General features: G+C 45.5%; 1 protein-coding gene across 2 annotated transcripts; it reads left to right on the top strand.

Annotated features, from left to right (window-relative positions):
* Positions 1-7,661: 7,661 nt before the first annotated feature.
* ZNF502 (zinc finger protein 502) lies at positions 7,662-20,573 on the top strand. Of its 2 annotated transcripts, XM_022553857.3 has the most exons (3): positions 7,662-10,181; positions 16,196-16,309; positions 17,157-20,573. In XM_022553857.3, exons 2-3 carry the CDS (start codon positions 16,255-16,257, stop codon positions 18,719-18,721), a joined length of 1,620 nt encoding a protein of 539 aa, XP_022409565.1. In that variant the 5' UTR covers positions 7,662-10,181; positions 16,196-16,254; the 3' UTR covers positions 18,722-20,573. The 2 variants fall into 2 exon arrangements, with proteins under 2 accessions (XP_022409565.1, XP_022409566.1); XM_022553858.3 differs by lacking the exon at positions 7,662-10,181 and having other exon boundaries at positions 10,194-16,309.
* Positions 20,574-20,660: the final 87 nt, after the last annotated feature.

Raw genomic sequence — 20,660 nt, 5'->3', positions numbered from 1 at the left:
ATCGTCAACTACTTTCTCTAGTATCTCCATTTCCTTGTGCCATTTTCTGGGAGAGTACCTTGATTATTTTTCAACCTTTCTAGTGAATTTTTTTATTTTTGGCAGTAGTTAATTTCTAAGAGTCTTGTTTTCAGTTTGTTCCTTTTTTGTAGCGTACTTTTCTCATTTTAGAGATACCTCTCAAATCTGAGTATTGTAATTACAAGGATTTTCCGAAAAGTCTCTTCTGTCACATGAATTGTCTCACCATCTTCGTTCGCCTGCTCTGGGTCCTTTTTTCTCTTTATTTTGTTGACTGTCTTTGGAGACTTTCCTCAAATATGTTGTGATTCTTAGTGATACACACACACACAAATACATGGATATATCTGTGTGGTGGGAAGGTGGGTAGTGGGATTGGCTCAGTAAAAGGCTTCCCTCTAGAGTGGTTGGTAATGAGCAAGCTGTTTCCCTGGTGACCTCTAAATGCCAGAATGCAGAGATCTTTTGGCTGGGGTGCTTACATTTTCTTAGCAAAAAATCCTCTGATGTTTTTGTCTGGGGTTTGGATGATGTAAGTGCTTCTCTAGAGTGGGAGAGAGGGGGATCAAATGTTATTACATACCTTCAGTTAATGCCCTTATTTTTAGCTCCACTTCTCCCTCTCACCCTTCGTTGCACCTGGGGTTTCCAAGTCCCAAGTCAGCTGGGGTTTGTCAGGTACTTCAGCTGCATCCTTCCACTATATTGCCCTCAACAAGTGTTTCAAGCTGTCACTCACTCCACCCAACTTTCTCAGTTACCATTTCATCCATTTTCCATTTTCTAGAAATTTGTTCCCCTTGTCCCATCATTGTTATTTATATATTTTAAACCATTTTAATACATTATTGTTTTAGGGGAAGCTGAACGATTTAAAAAAGAATGTTGATATCCTTTGATACAGTAGTACCACTTTTAGAAAGCTATCCTAAAAATGAATATTTTGACAATGGTATATATACTTATCAATGTCCATATTTTACAAAAATGGAAACAACCCAAGTGACTAATAACAGTGGAATGATTAAATTACACTGTGATGGAATATTATGCAACCACTAAAAATCATAATTTAAAGAGTATTTAGTGATATGATAAAACGTTCACAATAATATTAAATAAAAAAAGCAAAGTATAAAATTCAGTGGTGTGTACAGACAGCGCAGTTTCCTTAAATGTACATGTATAGAAAAGATTGGAAGGAAATAAGTGCATCAGGTATTAACAGCAGTTGAATTTTCCTGCATTGTCCACGTTTTCTACAATGAACCTGAATTACTTTTATGATCAGAAGGGAAAAATTAATAAAAAGATCATGGCTTGTTTGGAGTGGTAAGGCATCCTTGTGGGGTATGGAATGGGTCGTAGGGAACAGCAGAATAAGGGTCTGGGGAAATAAGGTGGCCAGTTACCAAGGACCTAATGCCAGGCGAAGGGATTCAGCTGGGGCATATATGTAACCCCAATGTTTGTGACATGCAGTTGTGGCTGGACTGTGGAGGCTGGGCTGGTGAGGGGAGAAAGGATCCGGGAGACCATATAGACACCTTTTGTCAGAGTCCGAGAGAGACCCTGAGATTCTGACCCAAGCAGCACCGGGGGCCAGAGGAGAAGGGACAGAGGGGATGAGCAGGCTGCCTTTGGGGCACGGAAGATCAAGCAGCAAATTCCCAAGCCAGAAATCCAGCCCTCCACACCCTGTACGACATGACCTGTGACAGATGGGGCCTGACCCAGGCCCGAGAGGTCCTGGTTTCTTTGTGGGGCTGCCCTGTGTCGCCATGGGTAGAAGGAGGAAACCCAAGTCCTAGCAGGCTACTTGGCTACCCAGGTCCCCCTGCTGGGCCAATAGCAAGGTTGTAACTGCTCTGTTAGTTGAGGGGTTCCTGTGTGCTAGGCACTGTGCTAAATGCCAAATGTTTCTTATCTCATTCTGACCTCACCTGAGGAGGGAAGTTCTCTCACCTCCATTTTCAAAGTCAGTAAGAGGATTAGAATAACTGAGGCCAAAGCCCGTTCTCCCTTTTCCCAAGCTACTTTCTCAGTGCGCCTCCACGAACCCCTCTCCTCATCTAAAAGTGCTTTGTTTAATTGGAAGAACAGGGCTTGCCTGGGGTGAAAAGTTCAGTGGTACAAGAGCAGACAATGAAAAAGTCATCTCCCTCCCAGTCCAGAGTACCCTAGGTAGGAGCACCCCAGAGATAACCGTTGTCAATTTCTTGGGGATCCTTCCAGACATGCATTTACAGTCTTTTGTATTCTCCCTTAAACACACACACACACACACACACACACACACACACACACGAGCTTAGGATTCACTAAGCTTAGTGTGTCTTGGAGACAGTTCAGTGTTACCCTGTAAGATCTACCTCATTCTTTTTTTCACTGCCGTGTGATAGTCTGTTGTATGGATGTACCATGATTCATGAGCAAGGGTCCTATTGGTGGCCATGTAGGTTCTTTTCTATCTTTTGCTTTTGCAAACAATGCCATGCTGAATATTCCGGCACACTGTCCTTGGTATGTGCACGACTTTGTCTGCAGGATATATTGATAAAGGGTAGGTACTTTTGATATTTTGATAGAAATTGCAAATGCAGTTCCCAGTACAGTATGTGTAGGAAAATGCTCACTTCCCTGACTCCTCTATAGAACTATTGTTTGTCTTTTCTGATCTGATAAATGAAAAATGCTCTCATGTTTTCATTTGCATTCAATTATGAGTGAAACTGAATATCATGTCTTGTGTTTAAAAGCCAGGTGTATTTCTTTTTTGTGTGAATTGCTTGTTCATGTTCTTAACAAGTTTTTCTGTTGGTTGTTGATCCTCTTAGGAATTTATTTCTACCAATTCTGTAGTAAAGAAGTTACTCTTTTCATCTGCTAGATGTGTTGCAAACATTTTCCCCAGTTTACAGTTAGTCCTTTTACTTTAGTTTTTGCTGTTCGGATATTTAGGATTTAATGTCAAATCAAAGACTTGCCCTCTTCAAGATTATACATTCTCCCGTGATGTCGCCTAGTCTTTGAGAGGTCCGTTTGAAATCCATTTTGTAGTAAGGGCCGAGTTGGGTCCTGGCCCCGCAGCCCTCCCCTTTTCCTCGGAGTCCAGCAGGGGGAACTGAGCGTAAGCACCACGAAGACGGAGGCACCTCCCTGCTTCCTGAAGCTGCGGTGCAGCAGCCAGCAGCCGAGTGCTCCCACCCCGGCCGTTTCCCTGGGCCGTCCTCAGGTCGCCGAGGGTCCGCGGTCTGGGAGTGACAGGCTCGCGCCCGTATGAGCCGGGAGTGGAGGCCCAGGGGAGGGGCAGCTGCCGGAGAAAGAAGGGATAGCCGGAAGGGGCGGGGTGGGCCAGGCTTGCTGGGGATGGAGGAGAGGGCGGGTTCCGCAGTCCTGGGCGAGGGAGAGAGAGGACGCGGCTGCAGTCCGGCGCTGGGGGGTGGGGCGGGGTGTGTATTGTGAAAGCGGAGGAGGGGCTGCAGCCTGAGGTCAGCTTAAGGGGAGGAGGAAGGCTGCCACGGGGGTGGGGAGTGGGGGCAGTGGGCGTGGGGCCGGGGCCCGCGCGGGGAGAATATGCGGTGGGGATGAGCAAGAGCAGAGACGTGGAGGAGAGAGTGCCGGGGCGGGGAAAGGGGTCGGACAGGGTTGGGAGGGCGAGGGGCAGGGCGTTGGAAGAGGAGGGGCTCATACCAGCTCAAGGGCGGGTTCCTCCGAGACCCTGGGATACCGGTCCTGCTGAGCTTGTTTCGCTGGCCTCGGGCTGGTGGACACGAAGGAGGCGTGCCGCTGCGGACGGGATTATTTTCCCAAACCTCTTGTTGGGGAAGAGAGCATTCTAGACTGGCCCTGCCCCTCACTTACCTCCAACCCAGGACAAATCCCTAACGTCTCCGAACGTAAGTCCTCTCTTCCACTCCAGGTAGGAGGCTGGGATGAAATGAGGAGTTTGAAATGGCTCTGTAACCGTTAAAAAGCTGCCTGGTTGCAGAGACCTGCCATATTCCTGCTGGAGGACAGGGTAGGCATGGATAAAGGAAGCCAAGCTTTACCTGACTGGGAAAACATTTTTACTTTCGCAGTTCAACACGGGGTGCAGTTCCTGCTGACTGCCTCACGCATAGACATCATAGGCAGGAGCCGCTGGGCAGCTGGGGACCGCAAAGGCCTTAGCCAAGCTCAGTCCTGCCCCTGGAGCTGGGCTGGATTCCCCCATCACTGCTGCTGGAAGTTACACCAAATCTACCTGAAGCTTGAGACTAAGAAGCAGAAGCCTTGCAGAGGCCTTGGCTGTTGAGAGGACAGGAAACAGGTCAGGGAGGGGAGATGCAAAGTCATAACTCAGGTCCCAAAAGGTAGAATCTGTTTAGACGAGAGTCCAAGGAACCACTGTGCTGAGGAAGGAGCCAGGTGCTTCTGTGACCCCTGAGGCCAGAAGAAGCCATGAGGGGATGTCTCAGGAAGTAAGAGTCTCTGGCAGGGTCTGGACTGAGGCAAGAGCAGGATGGATGAGCCCTGGTCCCAGACAGCTGTGGGTGCTGGAGTGGCTTCCAGTGCCCGGGGTGGCCTGGAGCACCTGTCCTTCCTTCCAGCCTGCTGGGCACCACTGGGCCTTTGGAACAATGGGTGCCCACTGTCGTGAGCTGTGTTCACAGGAGGCCTGGTCCCAAAGCTGGCCCTGCCTCCTTCAAGAGCCAGTGACCCTCCCAGGATGGGCAAGCTCTGTGTTGAACAGTGTTTACTGCCCCTTCAGGTGACACTCCCTGAGCCCGAGGAAGTCACAGTCAGGAACACATCAGGGTTTCTTCTTTGCCATCAGGGAGTTGAGTGAGAATGCGATGCGCGCGAGTGAGGACAAGCCCCGTGAGCCTGACAGAGGAGGAGCCCTGGCAGTGGCTCTAGCCTTGGGAACACCACCGGCAGGGCTGAGCGGAGCTCCCATTTGGAGCCTGGTGGACCATCGCTGGCCGTGAGAGGTGGGGAGACAGGCTGGCCCTAGAAGAGGGTGAGAAAAGGACCAGGGGTTGCCGGGGCAGGGGTGGGACTCACCTTCTGGCCTTCTCATAAGCCATTCTTGGTTCCCCTGTGGGTCCTGGACCTTTAGGTGTATTAGCCCAGATGCACTGGGCTCATTTCTTTCTTATTAACCCAGTGTCAAAGTGGCCAGCTCGTACTGAGTGCTGAGTGCCAGGCAGCCCTGAGGGTCCTTTGAGGACCTGCTCTTCCTCTGACTTGTTGGGTCATCTCTGGGAAGCCACAGACTCCTCACCAGCCCAGCCAGCTTCCCAGTCAATTTCCTCACCTGCCCAGACAGCGTCACAGGGTGGTGAGCTTCAAGGAGATGGGGCCAGGATGAGGCTGTGAACCGTCAGTCATGTCGCATTGCTGTGATCATTAGTCAGGCTGAGCACCCTGTCCAAGAAGAGAAGGTGTGCTCTTTGGGAGGGATGCTTTTGTGACTGTATGGGGCCCACATCCCCTACTGGAGATGAATCTTCAGCATATGCCTCTTTTTTGTTGTTTTTTTTTTGGGCTGTGCTGGGTCTTCATTGCTGCGCGCGGGCTTTCTCTAGTTGCGGCAAGCGGGGTCTACTCTTCGTTACGGTGAGCGAGCTTCTCATTGCGGTGGCTTCTCGTTGCAGAGCACGGGCTCTAGGCGCACGGGCTTCAGTAGTTGTGGCATGCAGGCTCAGTGGTTGTGGCTCGCAGGCTGTAGAGCACAGGCTCAGTAGCAGTAGTTGTGGCACACGGGCTTAGCTGCTCTGCGGTATGTGGGATCTTCCCGGACCAGGGCTCAAACCTGTGTCCCCTGCATTGGCAGGTGGATTCTTAACCACTACGCCACCAGGGAAGTCCCTCCTCTTGGCAGATTTGAGGGCAGGGATTATGCCTAGCCAGCACTGTGTCCTCACGGAGACCTGCACCAATGCACCAGGTTAGGAAGGCTGTAGGCATCGTAGGATTCAGCTGTGGCCCTGCAAAAACTCATAGCCTCATTGGGAAGATAAAATGGACAGATGGGAAAGAGAAAGCTAATTCACAAAAAAATATGAAGTCATTTGTCAAAGCAGTGGGGATGGATAGCCGAGGTGGTTGAGGAGACAGGAGGGGGGCAGTCACTGGGAGCTTGGGGAGGGGCAGACCAAGACTCCCTGAGGCAGGTGCGACCTGAGCCAGTCCCAGGTGATGGATGGCTGGGTGGCTGGGCAGTTGTGGTGAGTAGAAGGACAAGTATTGACTGCTCCAGGCCATGAGGAAGACGAGAGAAAAGAAACAGGCAAGAAATCTTTTTTAGGGAGCATGAATATGACCAGAAAGTTCAGGGAAGCCGAGAAGGGGGTTAGGGAATGGGAGATAAGACCACAGTGAGGGCTCAGGCTGGACTGAGGTAGACCCTGGCCACCTCTACCCTCCAAACTGTTCTTTGCTCTTCGAGAATGTGTTCAAAAACAGTTTGACCAGGTATCACTCTTTCCCGGTGTTGGCCTTGAGTCTTCCCTCCCTGGCTCTCCCAGTCCCAAACGGAGGAAACAGGACTGCTCCGCTAAGGAGCTTCCTTGGCGCTTTTTTTTGTTGTTGTTGTTTTTTAATAAATTTATTTTATTTATTTATTTTTGGTTGCATTGGGTCTCCGTTGCTGCGCAGGGGCTTTCTCTAGTTGTGGTGAGCGGGGGCTACTCTTCATTGCGGTACACGGGCTTCTCATTGCGGTGGCTTCTCTTGTTGTGGAGCACGGGCTCTAGGCGCGCAGGCTTCAGTAGTTGTGGCGCACGGGCTTCAGTAGTTGTGGCGCACGGGCTTAGTTGCTCTGCGGCACTTGGGATCTTGCTGGACCAGGGCTCAAACCCATGTCCCCTGCATTGGCAGGTGGATTCTTAACCACTGCGCCACCAGGGAAGCCCTTCCTTGGCATTTTGATGCTCCCCTGCTTCTGCAGCCCTCCTGGAAGCAAAGGCCGAGTTCCGTCTCCTGGACCTCCTTGAGTGGGTCTTCTTTCCTTTTCTATTTCCTGTAGATGTGGGGTGAAAAGGGGCAGAGTGTGTCCATCCCCACCGATTTGGAGGGTTGGCCACTCTGTTCTCTCTTCCCACCTAGACTAAGCTTGTAGGCTGTGAGGCTGGGGATCCACACCTCTGTGCACCACCTCCCTGCCCCACTGCCAATCCCAGTGCCTGGCTTTGCCCACAGCAGGCCCTTGACCCTGCCTACCTCGTAGCTCCCTGCTCCCCTGCCCTACCTGATTGCATGGACCCCTCAGTTCCCTCTCAGGAGTTTTCGTCCTGCCTCTCTCTCGCTGGCAAGGGGGATGTGCTCAAGCTCCTTGACTCCTAGGACCCCACAGTCCACATCCAAGCCCTTCTCTGACCTTCACTTGCTGCTTTGGCCAGTTCCCAAGACATCCCGTGTGTCCCCTCCTGTTTTGGCAGTCTTTACATCTGCAGGCTTGGTCCTCCCTGGGCACATCTCTGGTGACAGAGCCATCTCTGCCTCTTCCCCAGAATGCAAGCTTTCCTTTACTGCCTTTTCTTTCTTTTTTTTTTTCTTCCTCTGCCCATACTCTGAAACCATGGTGCGTGTATAGAAAAATTATGAATTTAAGTACTCTACTCCCTCACTCCTGATGTTTCAGGAAGCTCACTGGTGTAACACTTGTATCTTCTCTCTGATCCCACACTCACTCTTGCCCTAGGACAAAAAGGGATTGGATTTGATTGATGACTTTGGAAAAGAAGTGGACTGTGTGAAAGCCAGCCCTCCTCCTTCCTACCCTTAGGGTCCAGTTTTTCCACAGAGACCATGTGTCTGCCCTGTTCTTCTTTGCTGCAGGTGTTACAGGGGCAAACCCATGGTTGCCCAGCACTGTGTTCCTGGGTGCTTAGTGCTCTCTAATCCTGGGATTCGGTGTTAGTAACCTCACTTGCCTGCAACTATAAGGCACATTCAACAATATCAGCTTTTCAGTAATAAAGATAATATATTGGTCTTTGCATATCTTATTTGTCAACTGAGCAGAGAATTTTACTAATAGCTAACACTTACCTAGCTAACACTTTATGGACATTAAATTTTTTAATTCTAAAAACATCATGAAATAGGTACTAGCATTAACCTATTCTACAGATAGGAAAACTGAGGCACAGAGAGGTCAAGTAACTGCTTGTGACAGAGGCAGGATTTCACCTCAGCAGTCTGGCCCCAGTGCTATGTTGATTCTTTACTTTTGAAGTAAAGATCAGGATCCTGGTTCCCCCAACCCAGGCCCTCAACAGTGAAAGCACGGACTCCTAACCACTGGACCACCAGGGAATTCCCCCATGTTGCTTCTTTAAAGAGAGAAGTCATTTATTGGGTTTCCTCAAATCCCAATATAGTCTCTTTTACCTGTCTAGAATATAAAGCTGATTCTCCTTTTCTTTTTGCTATATATTATTTGTTTTTATCTTCTATGCCTTGCTCAGATAGTGAGACCAAAGTTGAAAAGGAGGATTTGATTCTAGAGCAAACTGAAAGGAGAATTCTTTGAAAGACTCCAGGGCGAGATTCCAGAGGTCTGTGCGTTGGGGAAGCCAGAGAAGAGGGGAGCAGGACAGCAGGGCATTCTGAACAGCCTGCAGACAAGTAAGTGAGGAGAGACTTGTTAATGAACTTTTTTCAATGGTAATTTTTAATTCAAAGGGAATTCAATTCAGGAATATATTGATTTAATGTACGTAGAATCATTATATGACTGATGCTACAGATAGACTTGTGGATAGATGGGTGCCTTTACTCTGCTCTTTTCACCTCTTTTCAAGTACCTCTCTTGTGACTGAGTGTGTGTTTTCATTTTATTCTGAAAAAGTAGAAGGCCCGTGAAACACCAGTTATTGATATATCTTTATCCCAGAGGGAGTGTTATTCTACTTCCTTGCATGGTGCATTTCCAATCTTGTTCCCTTTTTATCAGGGGGTATATGAAAGTTAAAACAAAAACAAAACACTTCTTGCCCCCAGCAAAAATCTCTCCACGGTACTGAGTGTGGCAAGCCCTTCAGCCAGAGCTCCACTCTCATGGTCCACCAGAGAATGCACACGGGAGAAGTCATGTGGGTGCGGGGAGTGTGGGAAGGCCTTCACGTGCAGTTCCCACCTGATCTGCACCAGAGGGTGCACACTGGGGTGAAGCCCTACGTGTGCCCTGAGTGCTTCAAGGCCTTCAGCTGAAGCCCCTGCCTCCTGGTGCACCCGCAGAGCCACACAGGCAAGACCTATTGCCACACCCAGTGCAGGAAGGCCTTGGGCCAGAGCTCCCATCTTGTCTGCCACCAGACCACTCACACCCAGAAGAAGCACCAGGCCGGCCTCCCTGGTCAGAGCCCAGAGTTGAGGTCAAGGTTCATAATCAGGAGCTATTTTTAGCACATGGAATGTACTACTCCCTTGCTGAGATGGCCCATTCTTTTTTTTTTTTTTTTTTAAATAAATTTATTTATTTTATTGGCTGCCTTCGGTCTTTGTTGCTACGCACGGGCTTTTCTCTAGTTGTGGCGAGCGGGGGCTACTCTTCGTTGCGGTGCATGGGCTTCTCATTGGGTGGCTTCTCTTGTTGCAGAGCACAGGCTCTAGGTGCGTGGCCTTCAGTAGTTGTGGCACGTGGTCTCGGGAGTTGTGGCTCGCGGGCTCTAGAGCACAGACTCAGTAGTTTTAGCGCACGGGCTTAGTTGGTCCGTGGCATGTGGGATCTTCCCCGACCAGGGCTCGAACCCACGTCCCCTGCATTGGCAGGCGGATTCTTAACCACTGCGCCAACAGGGAAGCCCGAGATGGCCCATTCTGACTCCCACTTAGCACTCTTTCCAACCCTAACGCCCCCATCTACAGTTTTCCCCAGACATGAGGTGGTCACTGTGTTCCAGGTCAAGGCAGCCTTTCATGGGACATCAGGCACGGCACTGGGCTTGGAGGGAAACCAGGCCCCAATCGCCTTCTTTGAGGCCCCTATCGAGAGGCTCCTCCCGAATCCTAGAGAGGCGAGCGAGGGCTGCTCTTCGGGGTCGCTGATGACGCACTACCGGCCGCGCTGCTGTTCTTCCGGTCCGGGCGGGTGAGCCTGCGCCTTGGGTTTCCGTGTACCTCCGGGACCGTGGTCGCCGCCCCGCTGGGAGCCGCGGGACATCACGGTGAGTGGGCGGGGCCCAAGGGAGGGGAAGGCAGCGGCTCCGGGTGCGTCTCGGCTGTGGCGGCGGCCCAGGTTTATGTAGCAAGCCCGCCGGGACCTCGTTCTCCTCGGGTTGCTGCCTGCGTGGCGGCTCCGAACTCCCGGCGGCCCGGCCCGGCTTGCAACTTCAACACTGCACTCACCAGGGCCTGGCACAGAGGACACGCCTAAGAAGATGGTGGAGCGAATAAATGAATGAATGAATGATGATTGAGTGATGGATAAATGATCAAGGCCTAGGACCCGTGTTCGGAAATGAAATCCTGGGGCCAGAGTTCTCGGTCTGGATACCAGCTACTTCCCCCAGCCAGTCCTGCAACTCAAACTTTTTTAAGGGACCGACTTAAAAGCAGAAGGCAAATAGTGTAAAGCGCACTAGCTAAGGAGTCTCGAGACCTGGGTTATAATTACCCATGGTAGAGCCGGTTTCTTGATCTTTATAAAGTTGGACTGTCACTACCTTCTTTTCTCTCTAAAGCTCAGTTGATAGCATGTACATGATAGCACGTATGGAAATGTTAACGTCTAACAACAAAAATTTACTATCCATTACTTGCCAAATATTACACAGGGTTTAGAGGCGGGGCTACAGGATGAGTGACCTCGGAGCCTGCCAAATGGGAAGACGCTTCCACTGTAGTGCTGGAAGATATATGTGTGAGCAGATTTCTGTGGTAATGTTTTAAAACACATTTATTTGGCACTTAATGTGTGCCAGGCACTGTTTTAAGCAGTTGTGCTAATTTATTTAGCCTTCACAGCAACGTATTATCTAGTTTTTAGTGAGGAAATTGAGGTACGAGAGAATAGGTAACTTATCCGAGGACACATTGCTACTGAATGACCCAAGGCTGCAGAAGAGATAGATCCAGTGTGCTGCTGCAGCCTAGAAGAATACGTTACTTGGGGCTAACAGGCAAATCAAGAAGGGCTTCAGAGAAGAGTACATTTAAGTGTGGTCTTATTGAAGGAATTGTAGTTTCAAATTCTTGGAAAACCCCACCTGGCTTCCCCAGAATCCTTCTAGAGGGATAGGGAAGTGGCAGCAGGGAGAAAGCTTACAAGGCATGAGGAGGAAGCCAGATCCCTCTTAGTTTAGCAAGATGAGGATGGAGATATATATGTCCATTCACCATAATACCCGTTTCCCCCAAATCTGGATTCAGATAGATCCTTTCAGCATCTTAAAATCACCAACAGATTATTCCACATTATGTATTTGTGGAACCACCTATACATCCTATTCTGGGCAACTTAGAGGCCAGGGGGACAGCAGACTGTGGCTCATGGGCTAAATTTTGGTCTACCACCTGTTTTTGTTAAAAAAAAATTATTGAAACACAACCAAGATCACTTGTTTACATATTGTCTAGTTCTGTTTTCAAACTACAAAGGCAAGGTTTGCTAACTTTTGGCGTAGACAAACAGCTCAGATGATCCACGACTGGAGGACAGTGGTTGTCACCAACCTGTCCTTCTCAAACATAATAATGCCTAACCCCTGTTGAGTGCCTGATATGTGGCAGATATCTTTATAAATGCTTTACGTGAATTAATTAACTCATTTAGGGAATTCTCTGGTGGTCCAGTGGTTAGGACTCTGAGCTTTCACTGCTGAGGGCCTGGGTTCAATCCCTGGGGTCAGGGAACTAAGATCTCACAAGCTGTGCGGCACAGCCAAAAAAAAAAAAAAATTTAGTTAGGGGTTTCACAGAACGTTGGAGCTGGAAGGACTCGTGGATATTATCTAATTTCTCACCTTTTTCAGATAAATAGCCTGCTCATGTGGGCTATGGCAGAGCATAGTTTCCTGAGTCCCAGCCCAGTCCACTTTGCCACTTTGATCTTATTTTGAAAGGGAAACCAATACCATATCCATTACGTGTGGCATTAAAAAGAAAGGTTTTCTTTTGGGGGGGTGCTTAAACCCCTGAGTGAGATCTCTCATTTTTAAATGTTTTACTGACTATAAAAGTAATTCGTGTTTATTGCAGGAAAAATGAAATATGTAGAAGGATATAAAGGACAAAATAAAGTAACCCATTAAATGACCTAGAGATCAGTTGTTGACATTTTAGTGGGTTTTCCGCTGTCCTTTTTTATGTGTGTGTTTTGTATATATCTGTGTAGCAATAATAGTTTCTGTTTATTGAATGTTTACTTTAGTACTGGTGTATATGTGCATGTTTTTTGTTTCAGTGTTTTGTAGTCTCCTGTTTTAACATATTGTATTTTCTCACGAATATTCTTTGAAAGCATGACTCTTAATAGTTTCATAATCTATCATATTGATATGCCATCAATGTTTACTTGCCTGTATTTTTACAGTTATAGTAACAATGTGATCTTTGTACATAAATCTCTGTGCTTATCTCTGATTATATTTTCTTCACTTGTCTTCTGTGATTAGAGTTATTTACTTATTTCTACAGGAAAACTTTCAAACATTGCAAAAAGAAAGGCCTTAAAACAAAAGTTTAGGGCTTCCCTGGTGGCACAGTGGTTGAGAGTCCGCCTGCCGATGCAGGGGACACGGGTTCGTGCCCCGGTCCGGGAGGATCCCACATGCCGCGGAGCGGCTGGGCCCGTGAGCCATGGCCACTGAGCCTGCGCGTCCGGAGCCTGTGCTCCACAACGGGAGAGGCCACAGCAGTGAGAGGCCCGCGTACCGCAAAAAAAAAAGTTTACCATAATCTTATTCCTCAAGATGATCATGGCTAACAAATTGATAGATATTCTGAGAGATTTAAGTTTTCTAAAAATAAGGCAAAATATAGATAATTGAAGAAATTTGGAAAATAGAAGAGAAAATCATTCATAATTTATATCACCATAGTGGTGATTACCTTTCCTTCTTGATCTTATTCATATGTATATTTTAACATACATATATAACGTTAGATTGTATTTGAAATTTTAATATCCTGTGTTTTTTTTCACATTGCCTATAAGTATTTTTCCACATTGTCACATATTTTCATTTTCAATTATCTGATGTCTGTATAATTTCCACCAAGTGGAAGTACCATACTTTGCTAAATTGCTAAGCCTCAGTGTCCATCAACAGAAAAATTGTGTTTTCCAACAACATTTCAGGGGATTTTTTTTTTTTTTTACAGGTAACAAAAGAATTCAGCTTGGGTTTTTTTCTCCCACTCTGGGAGGTTCCTTCTCTATGAAAAAGTTCTAACAGTAGAATTACTAGGTTAAATAATATAGGCATTTTTATGACATACTGATGACTGAGGATATTCTGAGATCCATTGCAGGTGTTGTATATAGTACAGATTGAGAATTTTGTCCTGACTTTCTGTACCTACAAAATGGCGATCGTGGCGTCCCAACTGCCATTCAGCCTACAACTTTAAGACCTAATATATTGGGTTGGCCAAAAGTTCATTCGCGTTTTTCTGTAACATCTTACGAACGAACTTTTTGGCCAACCCAGTATATTGCCAGTTAGCTCTAGAAAGATGGTACCAGTTTACATTCCCACCAGTGGTGTGTGAGAAGCTCTCTTTCCCTGTACCTTTGCCCGTTTTGAGTTTTAGCATTAAAGAGTTTCCAACTTGATATAAAAATTGATTCTTCATTCTTTCAGTTCTCATTTCTTTGATTACCAGTGAGGTGAAACTTTGTTTTGGTATGTCTATTGGCCTTTTGTAATTCTTGGTGTATTTGTTGTACTTTGCATTTTTCTGTCAGTTCATCTTTTTTCTTTACTCGTTAATAGGAAGTCTTTTATCTATCAGGTCTATCTACTCCTTGATGTATAAATCAAAAATACATTTTTTAACCCTTTACTGGGTTTTGGTTTATTTTGGTATGTTGTGTGAGGTAGGAATCTCACTGTTTTTTCCAGATACTTAAGCAACAGTCCCAACATAAATTGTGAGTAATCAATTTTTTTCTGATTAGAAATGCCAATTTTTATCATATATTAAATTAGTTTACTTATTTCTCTTAGGGATTAGGAATCTCTAAAATTAAAAACCAGAGTTAAACCTCCTTATAAATGTGTAAACTCCCTGTTGAGGTTTCCTAGCTACACTCTTTTGATGATTTTATCTGTTACCCCCAGAATTTCAGTTACCTTCTTTATGACAAAAACTCTAAATACAAGTTTTCAGCCCACACCTCTGTCCTCTGTTCCATATATGTATGCCTGATATTTCAAACTGAATGTATCTTTTTCCTCCTCAAACCAGTGTTACCACTCTCACTAAAGGTCACTGTCATCTCTCAAGCCCCAAACCAACAAATTATCATTAACTTCTCCTTCTCCCTCACATCTCGCTCCAGTAGTCATCCTGTCCTGTTGTTTTTGTCTCTTAGTCATCCAAGTCCCCTTATTGGACTGCTGAAACAACCTCCCAAGGGGTCCTGCAGCCTTCACCTTGCCTCCTACCTTCCACCCCTTGTACACGCTTTGCTCTATGAGCAAAAGGATAAGTTGTCTGTGTGTGTGTGTGTGTGTGTGTGTAAGTGTAATAGAAGATCTAATCATGTCACATATTTTTCAAACCTTTTCCAATACTTTTTATGGCTTTTTGCTCACTTTAGGGTAAATTCCTTAAAGTGATTTGCAGGGTTATATTTGCTTGCCCTGGGCTTCATGTCTTATTTCTAGTGCCTAATACTTTGGCCTTACTAGATCTCTTTCATTCTTCCAAAGTATGGGGCTTGATTCCTTTTGTATATTCTGTTTCATCTCTCTAGTATCTTCTTTTCCCTCTTCACCTGTCTAATTCTTATTTATCTCTTCTTATCTTATCTATTCTTATTTATCTTCTTATCTCTATCCCAGATTAGATTAGGTCCCCTCTGCTCTGCATTCTACAGGACCCAATATTTCTCCTTTTATAATTCCCTTATTTGTAACTACTGGTGTTAGTGTCTTTGTTGAGCTGTGACATAAGCTCTGGGTAGGCGGGGGCATTTCTGACTTTTTCTCCATTGTCTAGCTCTGATTATAGCCAAACCCCCACCCTACTTCATGAGTCTCTGTAGGATTCTGCATTGGGTCCACTTTATGTCCCTGCTATGGAAGAGGATCAGGAAATCCCAGATAGGATCCTCTTAAACCTCTAAAACTCAACACCGAGGCACAGACCTTGAAGAGAAGTTCACAGGGCCAGCCTTATTATATACTTCACCAGACATCCTATTCTTCCATGCCTTCTGAGCTCTTGATTATGGTAAACCATCTCTCTACCTTCTGTTTTTCTTGAAATAATGCTTCCAATTCTACTTCTCACTTCAGGGTTATACAGAGAGACATTTTTGGATGAACAGTTATGATTTTGACTTTCCAAAAACCAGAAACTCTCTATACTATTTTTGCAACTCTTTGTAAGTCAAAAATTATTTCACAGAGTGTTTTTGTTTTTTCAACTGCAGCCTACACTCTTATATTGAGCTATGCCTGAAGAAAAGATTTTGAATTGATAAGACATCTTGAAGAAAGGACAATCAGCATATCTCTAGGTTGTATCAAATAGAAATCCCTAATTACTATCCAACTCCTTGACATATAGGGGAGGTGGGTGGATCAGACTTAATGCATTAGCCTTGCTATGAGGCCATTTCCCAACACAGCATTTGACTATATTAATTGACTTTTCATATAGATTATTGTATAGTGGAAAGAGTGCACTAATTGACATGGATATTCCCATTCACTTCATAGTTATTTTTATCTTTATAAATAACATTCTGATTTATTTCTCAAGTACTTGAGTGTTTGCTAATATGTCAGTCTGTCTGGCTGCCACTTCTTGGACAGCTGACAAATGGAGTTTGTTAACCTAGAAAGCTGGAAGCCACCCCTGACTCTTGGTGATGCAGGCACGTTGCTGTCCTGACAGGTTTTGTGTGAGTTACCAGATAGTATCCTTAGGCAACAGCTCTATCTCATTTTTCTGTTTACTGGGACAGTGATATCCCCTCCCCCACCTTTTTTTCCTCTATGAGCAGGGCTCCCAGTTTTTCAACCTTGAAGTCTTTTACAATCAAAGCAAAGAGAAGATTTGTGGATGTTGAATATGCAAGGAGCTGAAAAGAGAGAGATTGAAAGAGAGATTTGTCCAGGTGAGTAAGCAAGGGATCACCAGTGGAAGAAACAGCAGGGCTTTGGAAATTTTACAAGAAAAACTGAATGAAGCTCAGGAGAGCAAATTACCCTCTCTTTTAGGAATGCTGGGGTGAATGTGAGTGAGCATCTATTGAGTGAGCATCTCTTGAGGCCAGCTTTTTCCTGGTACTCATTTGATCTCATTTCCACTATTTTGCACTTTTACATTCTCCCACTCTCCACTCTTTGAATACAAACCATCCATGTTTCTTGTCTTGCCCGAATCTTAGTCTGTTATTGTTTGTTTTTTTCCCTTTATCTCCCTGGTCTCTGATTCTGTCGCTTCCTTGGTGTCTGCAGCTACTCATTTTTCATTAATGGTGATCACCTTACCCTGATGCAGATCTCTTTCACCAGTTGTAACTCTGAATTACTTGCCCCACTTGCTCTTTTTTTTTTTTTTTTGGCTGCATTGGGTCTTTGTTGCTGCACACGGGCCTTCTCTAGTTGCAGCGAGCAGGGGCTACTCTTCATTGCAGTGCATGGGCTCTAAGCATGCGGGCTTCAGTAGTTGTGGCACAGGGGCTCAGTAGTTGTGGCTTTCAGGCTCAGTAATTGTGGCACATGGGCTTAGTTGCTGCGCGGCATGTGGGATCTTCCTGGACCAGGGCTTGAACCCGTGTCCCCTGCATTGGCAGGCAGATTCTTAACCACTGTGCCACCAGGGAAGTCCTACCCCCACTTGCTCTTATTGGCCATTACTCATAGGCCATTACTGAGACCTGTCAAAGTTAGGTCCCTATAAGTTCAGGGGCTTGCACTCTGCCTTGCACAAGAGATACTCACTGTGGTGGTTTTTTTCAGGTTGGGTGAACAAGCCTGCTCCAGAGCAGGATGGCTCTGAAATTGATTTGCCAGGGATAGCATCAAAGAGATCCCAAGAGGATGAATACCAGGATTCTACATTTGAAGAAAAATATGTATGTGAGAGCATGAAGGAAAACCCTCCCAGAGAGGTTTCTGGACCATGCCTTTTCCAAGAAGGTTTTGGGGGAATAGCTTTCATCCACAAGGAAGCACCTCCAGAAATGATTAGACAAGAATATAATTTTGAGAGAAGCCTGCTTTTGACCTCAAGCCTTGTTACACATCTCAGGGTTTCTACAGAAGAGAGCCTACATCAGTGGGAGACAAGTAGCATATACACCAATGAGATTTCAGACCAAAGTAAATGTCCGATCTTCTCTACACAGAAAAAATCTTGGAAATGTAGTGAATGTGGAAAAACTTTTAATCAGAGCTCATCCTTTACCCAGCATCAGAGAACTCATACGAGACCCTACGCATGTGAGGAATGTGGGAAAACTTTTAGTCGTAGCTCATTCCTTGTTCGACATCAAAGAATTCACACCGGAGTGAAACCATATGGATGTGAGCAGTGTGGGAAAACATTTCGATGTCGATCATTTCTTACTCAGCATCAGAGAATCCACACTGGAGAGAAACCGTATAAATGTAATGACTGTGGGAATTCCTTCCGCAATCATTCACATCTCACTGAACACCAAAGAATTCACACTGGAGAGAAACCTTATAAATGTAATAGATGTGGGAAGGCATTCAGTCAGAACACACACCTCATTCATCATCAGAGAATTCACACTGGTGAGAAACCTTATTTATGCAATGAATGTGGCTCTTCGTTTCGCAAACACTCAAATCTTACACAACATCAGAGAATTCACACTGGTGAAAAGCCCTATAAATGTGATGAATGTGGGAAGACCTTCCATACAAAGGCAAACCTCTCTCAGCATCAGAGAATTCATACTGGAGAGAAACCCTATAAATGTAAGGAATGTGGGAAAGCGTTTTGTCAGAGCCCATCCCTTATTAAACACCAGCGAATTCATACTGGAGAAAAACCCTATAAGTGTAAGGAATGTGGCAAAGCTTTTGCTCAGAGCACCCCACTCACTAAACATCAGAGAATTCATACAGGGGAAAGACCCTACAAATGCAGTGAGTGTGGTAAAGCTTTCATTCAGAGCATTTGCCTTATTCGGCATCAGAGAAGCCACACTGGAGAAAAACCCTATAAATGCAATGAATGTGGGAAGGGCTTTAACCAGAACACCTGCCTCACTCAGCATATGAGAATTCATACTGGAGAGAAGCCCTATAAATGTCAAGAATGTGGGAAAGCCTTTGCTCACAACACGTCTCTTACTGAACATCATAGAACTCACACTGGTGAGAAGCTCTATAAGTGTAGTGAGTGTGAGAAAACCTTCCGCAAGTATGCACACCTTAGTGAACATTACAGGATTCACACTGGTGAGAAGCCTTATGAATGCTTTGAATGTGGAAAATTCTTCAGACATAGTTCAGTCCTTTTCAGACATCAGAAACTTCACAGTGGTGAATAAACCTGGCATTCAGGTTATGACAGTTCTCTAGAGACAGTGACTAGGAATCTGGCTGGCGAAGAGGGACAGGAAGAGTTCCTAGAGGAAAGGATAAAGAAGCCTTGGATACTGCACTCAGGAGGGTATTTTGAGAAATGGAGGTGGGAGCTTGGAGAATGCAGAGCCTACTCCAGGTGGGCATCTGGGAATACAGGGTAGGAAATAAGTTCCTACTTTTCACAGAAATCCTTGCTCTTTGCCATTCCTTTGTCTCCATGGCATTCTCATACCTGGAGATGCCATTTAAGTTAGCACTGGGTTTCCCTTATTACACCCCTGCTTCACCCTCCCAACTTGTCACCTGTGTTCACTGGCCATAGGCTGAGGTGCTTTTCCAAATTGATTGTCGGTGTGAAAGTGGCAGCAGCTCTGAGGTAGTGCTGAGTAGCCTGCAGATGCCTGAGGCCGCTCTGACCATGCCACCGTGGGGAGGCTGCCCATCTGTGGAGGCGTTCCCGTGAAGGGGAGATAGAAACAAGTGAAAACAGAATCCTTAGTCATTCATCTATTCAGCAAATAAGGGGATATGTGGCAAGAGCTGGGCTGATTGCTACAGAAAAATTGGTGAAGAAGGCTTTTATCAGGGTGAGGGAGAGCTTCCTGATCCTTTCAAGCTGGAGGGTGACTTGGGGCTAAGAAGGAAATAAGAGATCAAGAGAGACTTCTCTTGAATGATGTCAGTTTGTGGGAAGGAAGTCAGATCTGCTCAGAGGGTCACAGAGAGGAAGACCTAACCTCTTTCCCAGAGGAGTATTATCTTACCCAGAAAGAAAATGGTTTGTGCTAGACTGCTAGTGCTAAGAAGCCTCAGAGCAGGAAGCCTGCCTGTGACTGAGCAAGCTACCCACATATCCCTGTCCTAGACTAGGGCATACACCTGTCTCTTGTAAGTTTGGCTGGGACACTAGTGCACAGGGACCAGGGGAGAGGGGCCCACTAGGATTAACAAAGTGGGACTTGGTTTGTTAGCCTTTAGAGAGGAGAAAGCATTAGTGATGAAGTGGTCACCATAATGGGGATGGCTAGGTTTTGTGTAATCATGGCATTGGTGGCTCTAACCATGGATTCATTAGATCTCAGATATTTCTGTTTTTATTGGGCCTCTTTTTCCAGGATATTTATCATTCCCTGCAGATTAGGAGTATCTAGGGAAACACTTCTTGTGGGATGAATTTGGAAAGAATTCTAGAGAGAATTACCTCTTTTTCAAATCCCTGAAAATTGAGATAACATGGTTTGCCATGACTGTGATGGTATTTTATTCTTTTGAGAGAAAGGAAGGGCATGTTTCCCCTTTATTTCCCCATTCTCTTTCATGTTCTTAACTGCTACTCAGAGATTCAGCTCTGGAAGATTAAGTGATCTTAAACTAGCCTTTGACTAGTATTTGAAATAGTTTCTATGCTCTGAAGCTTACATAGTTTTAAAAATATGATTTTAAAAACTAAAGTAAGTTAATTCTGGAATGGTTATTTGGAACTCAGCATCGATTTTTTTTTTCCAGAGCAAGTATCTTACAAGCATTGGTTTGAGCAATTAATTACCAATAATGGGAATGTGGCAGAAATAACATATTTTCCCTCTCCAGCTGTAAAGATTATGTTCTCAAATCTGCCATAGGACAATTCATAATTGAGTAAATTAATATGGGGAAAAATAACCCTATGAAAACTTTACATTTTATGCTCATGGAAAAAAATATAGTCTACTGAAAGCAAATGTCAATGTATTTTTTTTCTAAATGAAAAAAAAAACACTAAACTCATTGCTAGCATGTAGTAAATGTTCAATAAATTTTTATTTGTTGAATTAATATATTTTAGTCAAACTTTGCCCACCAAAAACTTTAGGAACTTCCTGATATTTAGAGTAATATTTATATGCTACCATCTTTGGAGTC

This window comes from Delphinapterus leucas, chromosome 10 (genome assembly GCF_059928025.1).
Source record: "Delphinapterus leucas isolate spDelLeu-1000000601 "Yukka" chromosome 10, BTC_Dleu_Yukka2, whole genome shotgun sequence".
NCBI lineage: Eukaryota > Metazoa > Chordata > Mammalia > Artiodactyla > Monodontidae > Delphinapterus > Delphinapterus leucas.
The sequence above is the reverse complement of the archived record's forward strand: the minus strand, read 5'-3'. Positions and strand labels throughout refer to the sequence as shown.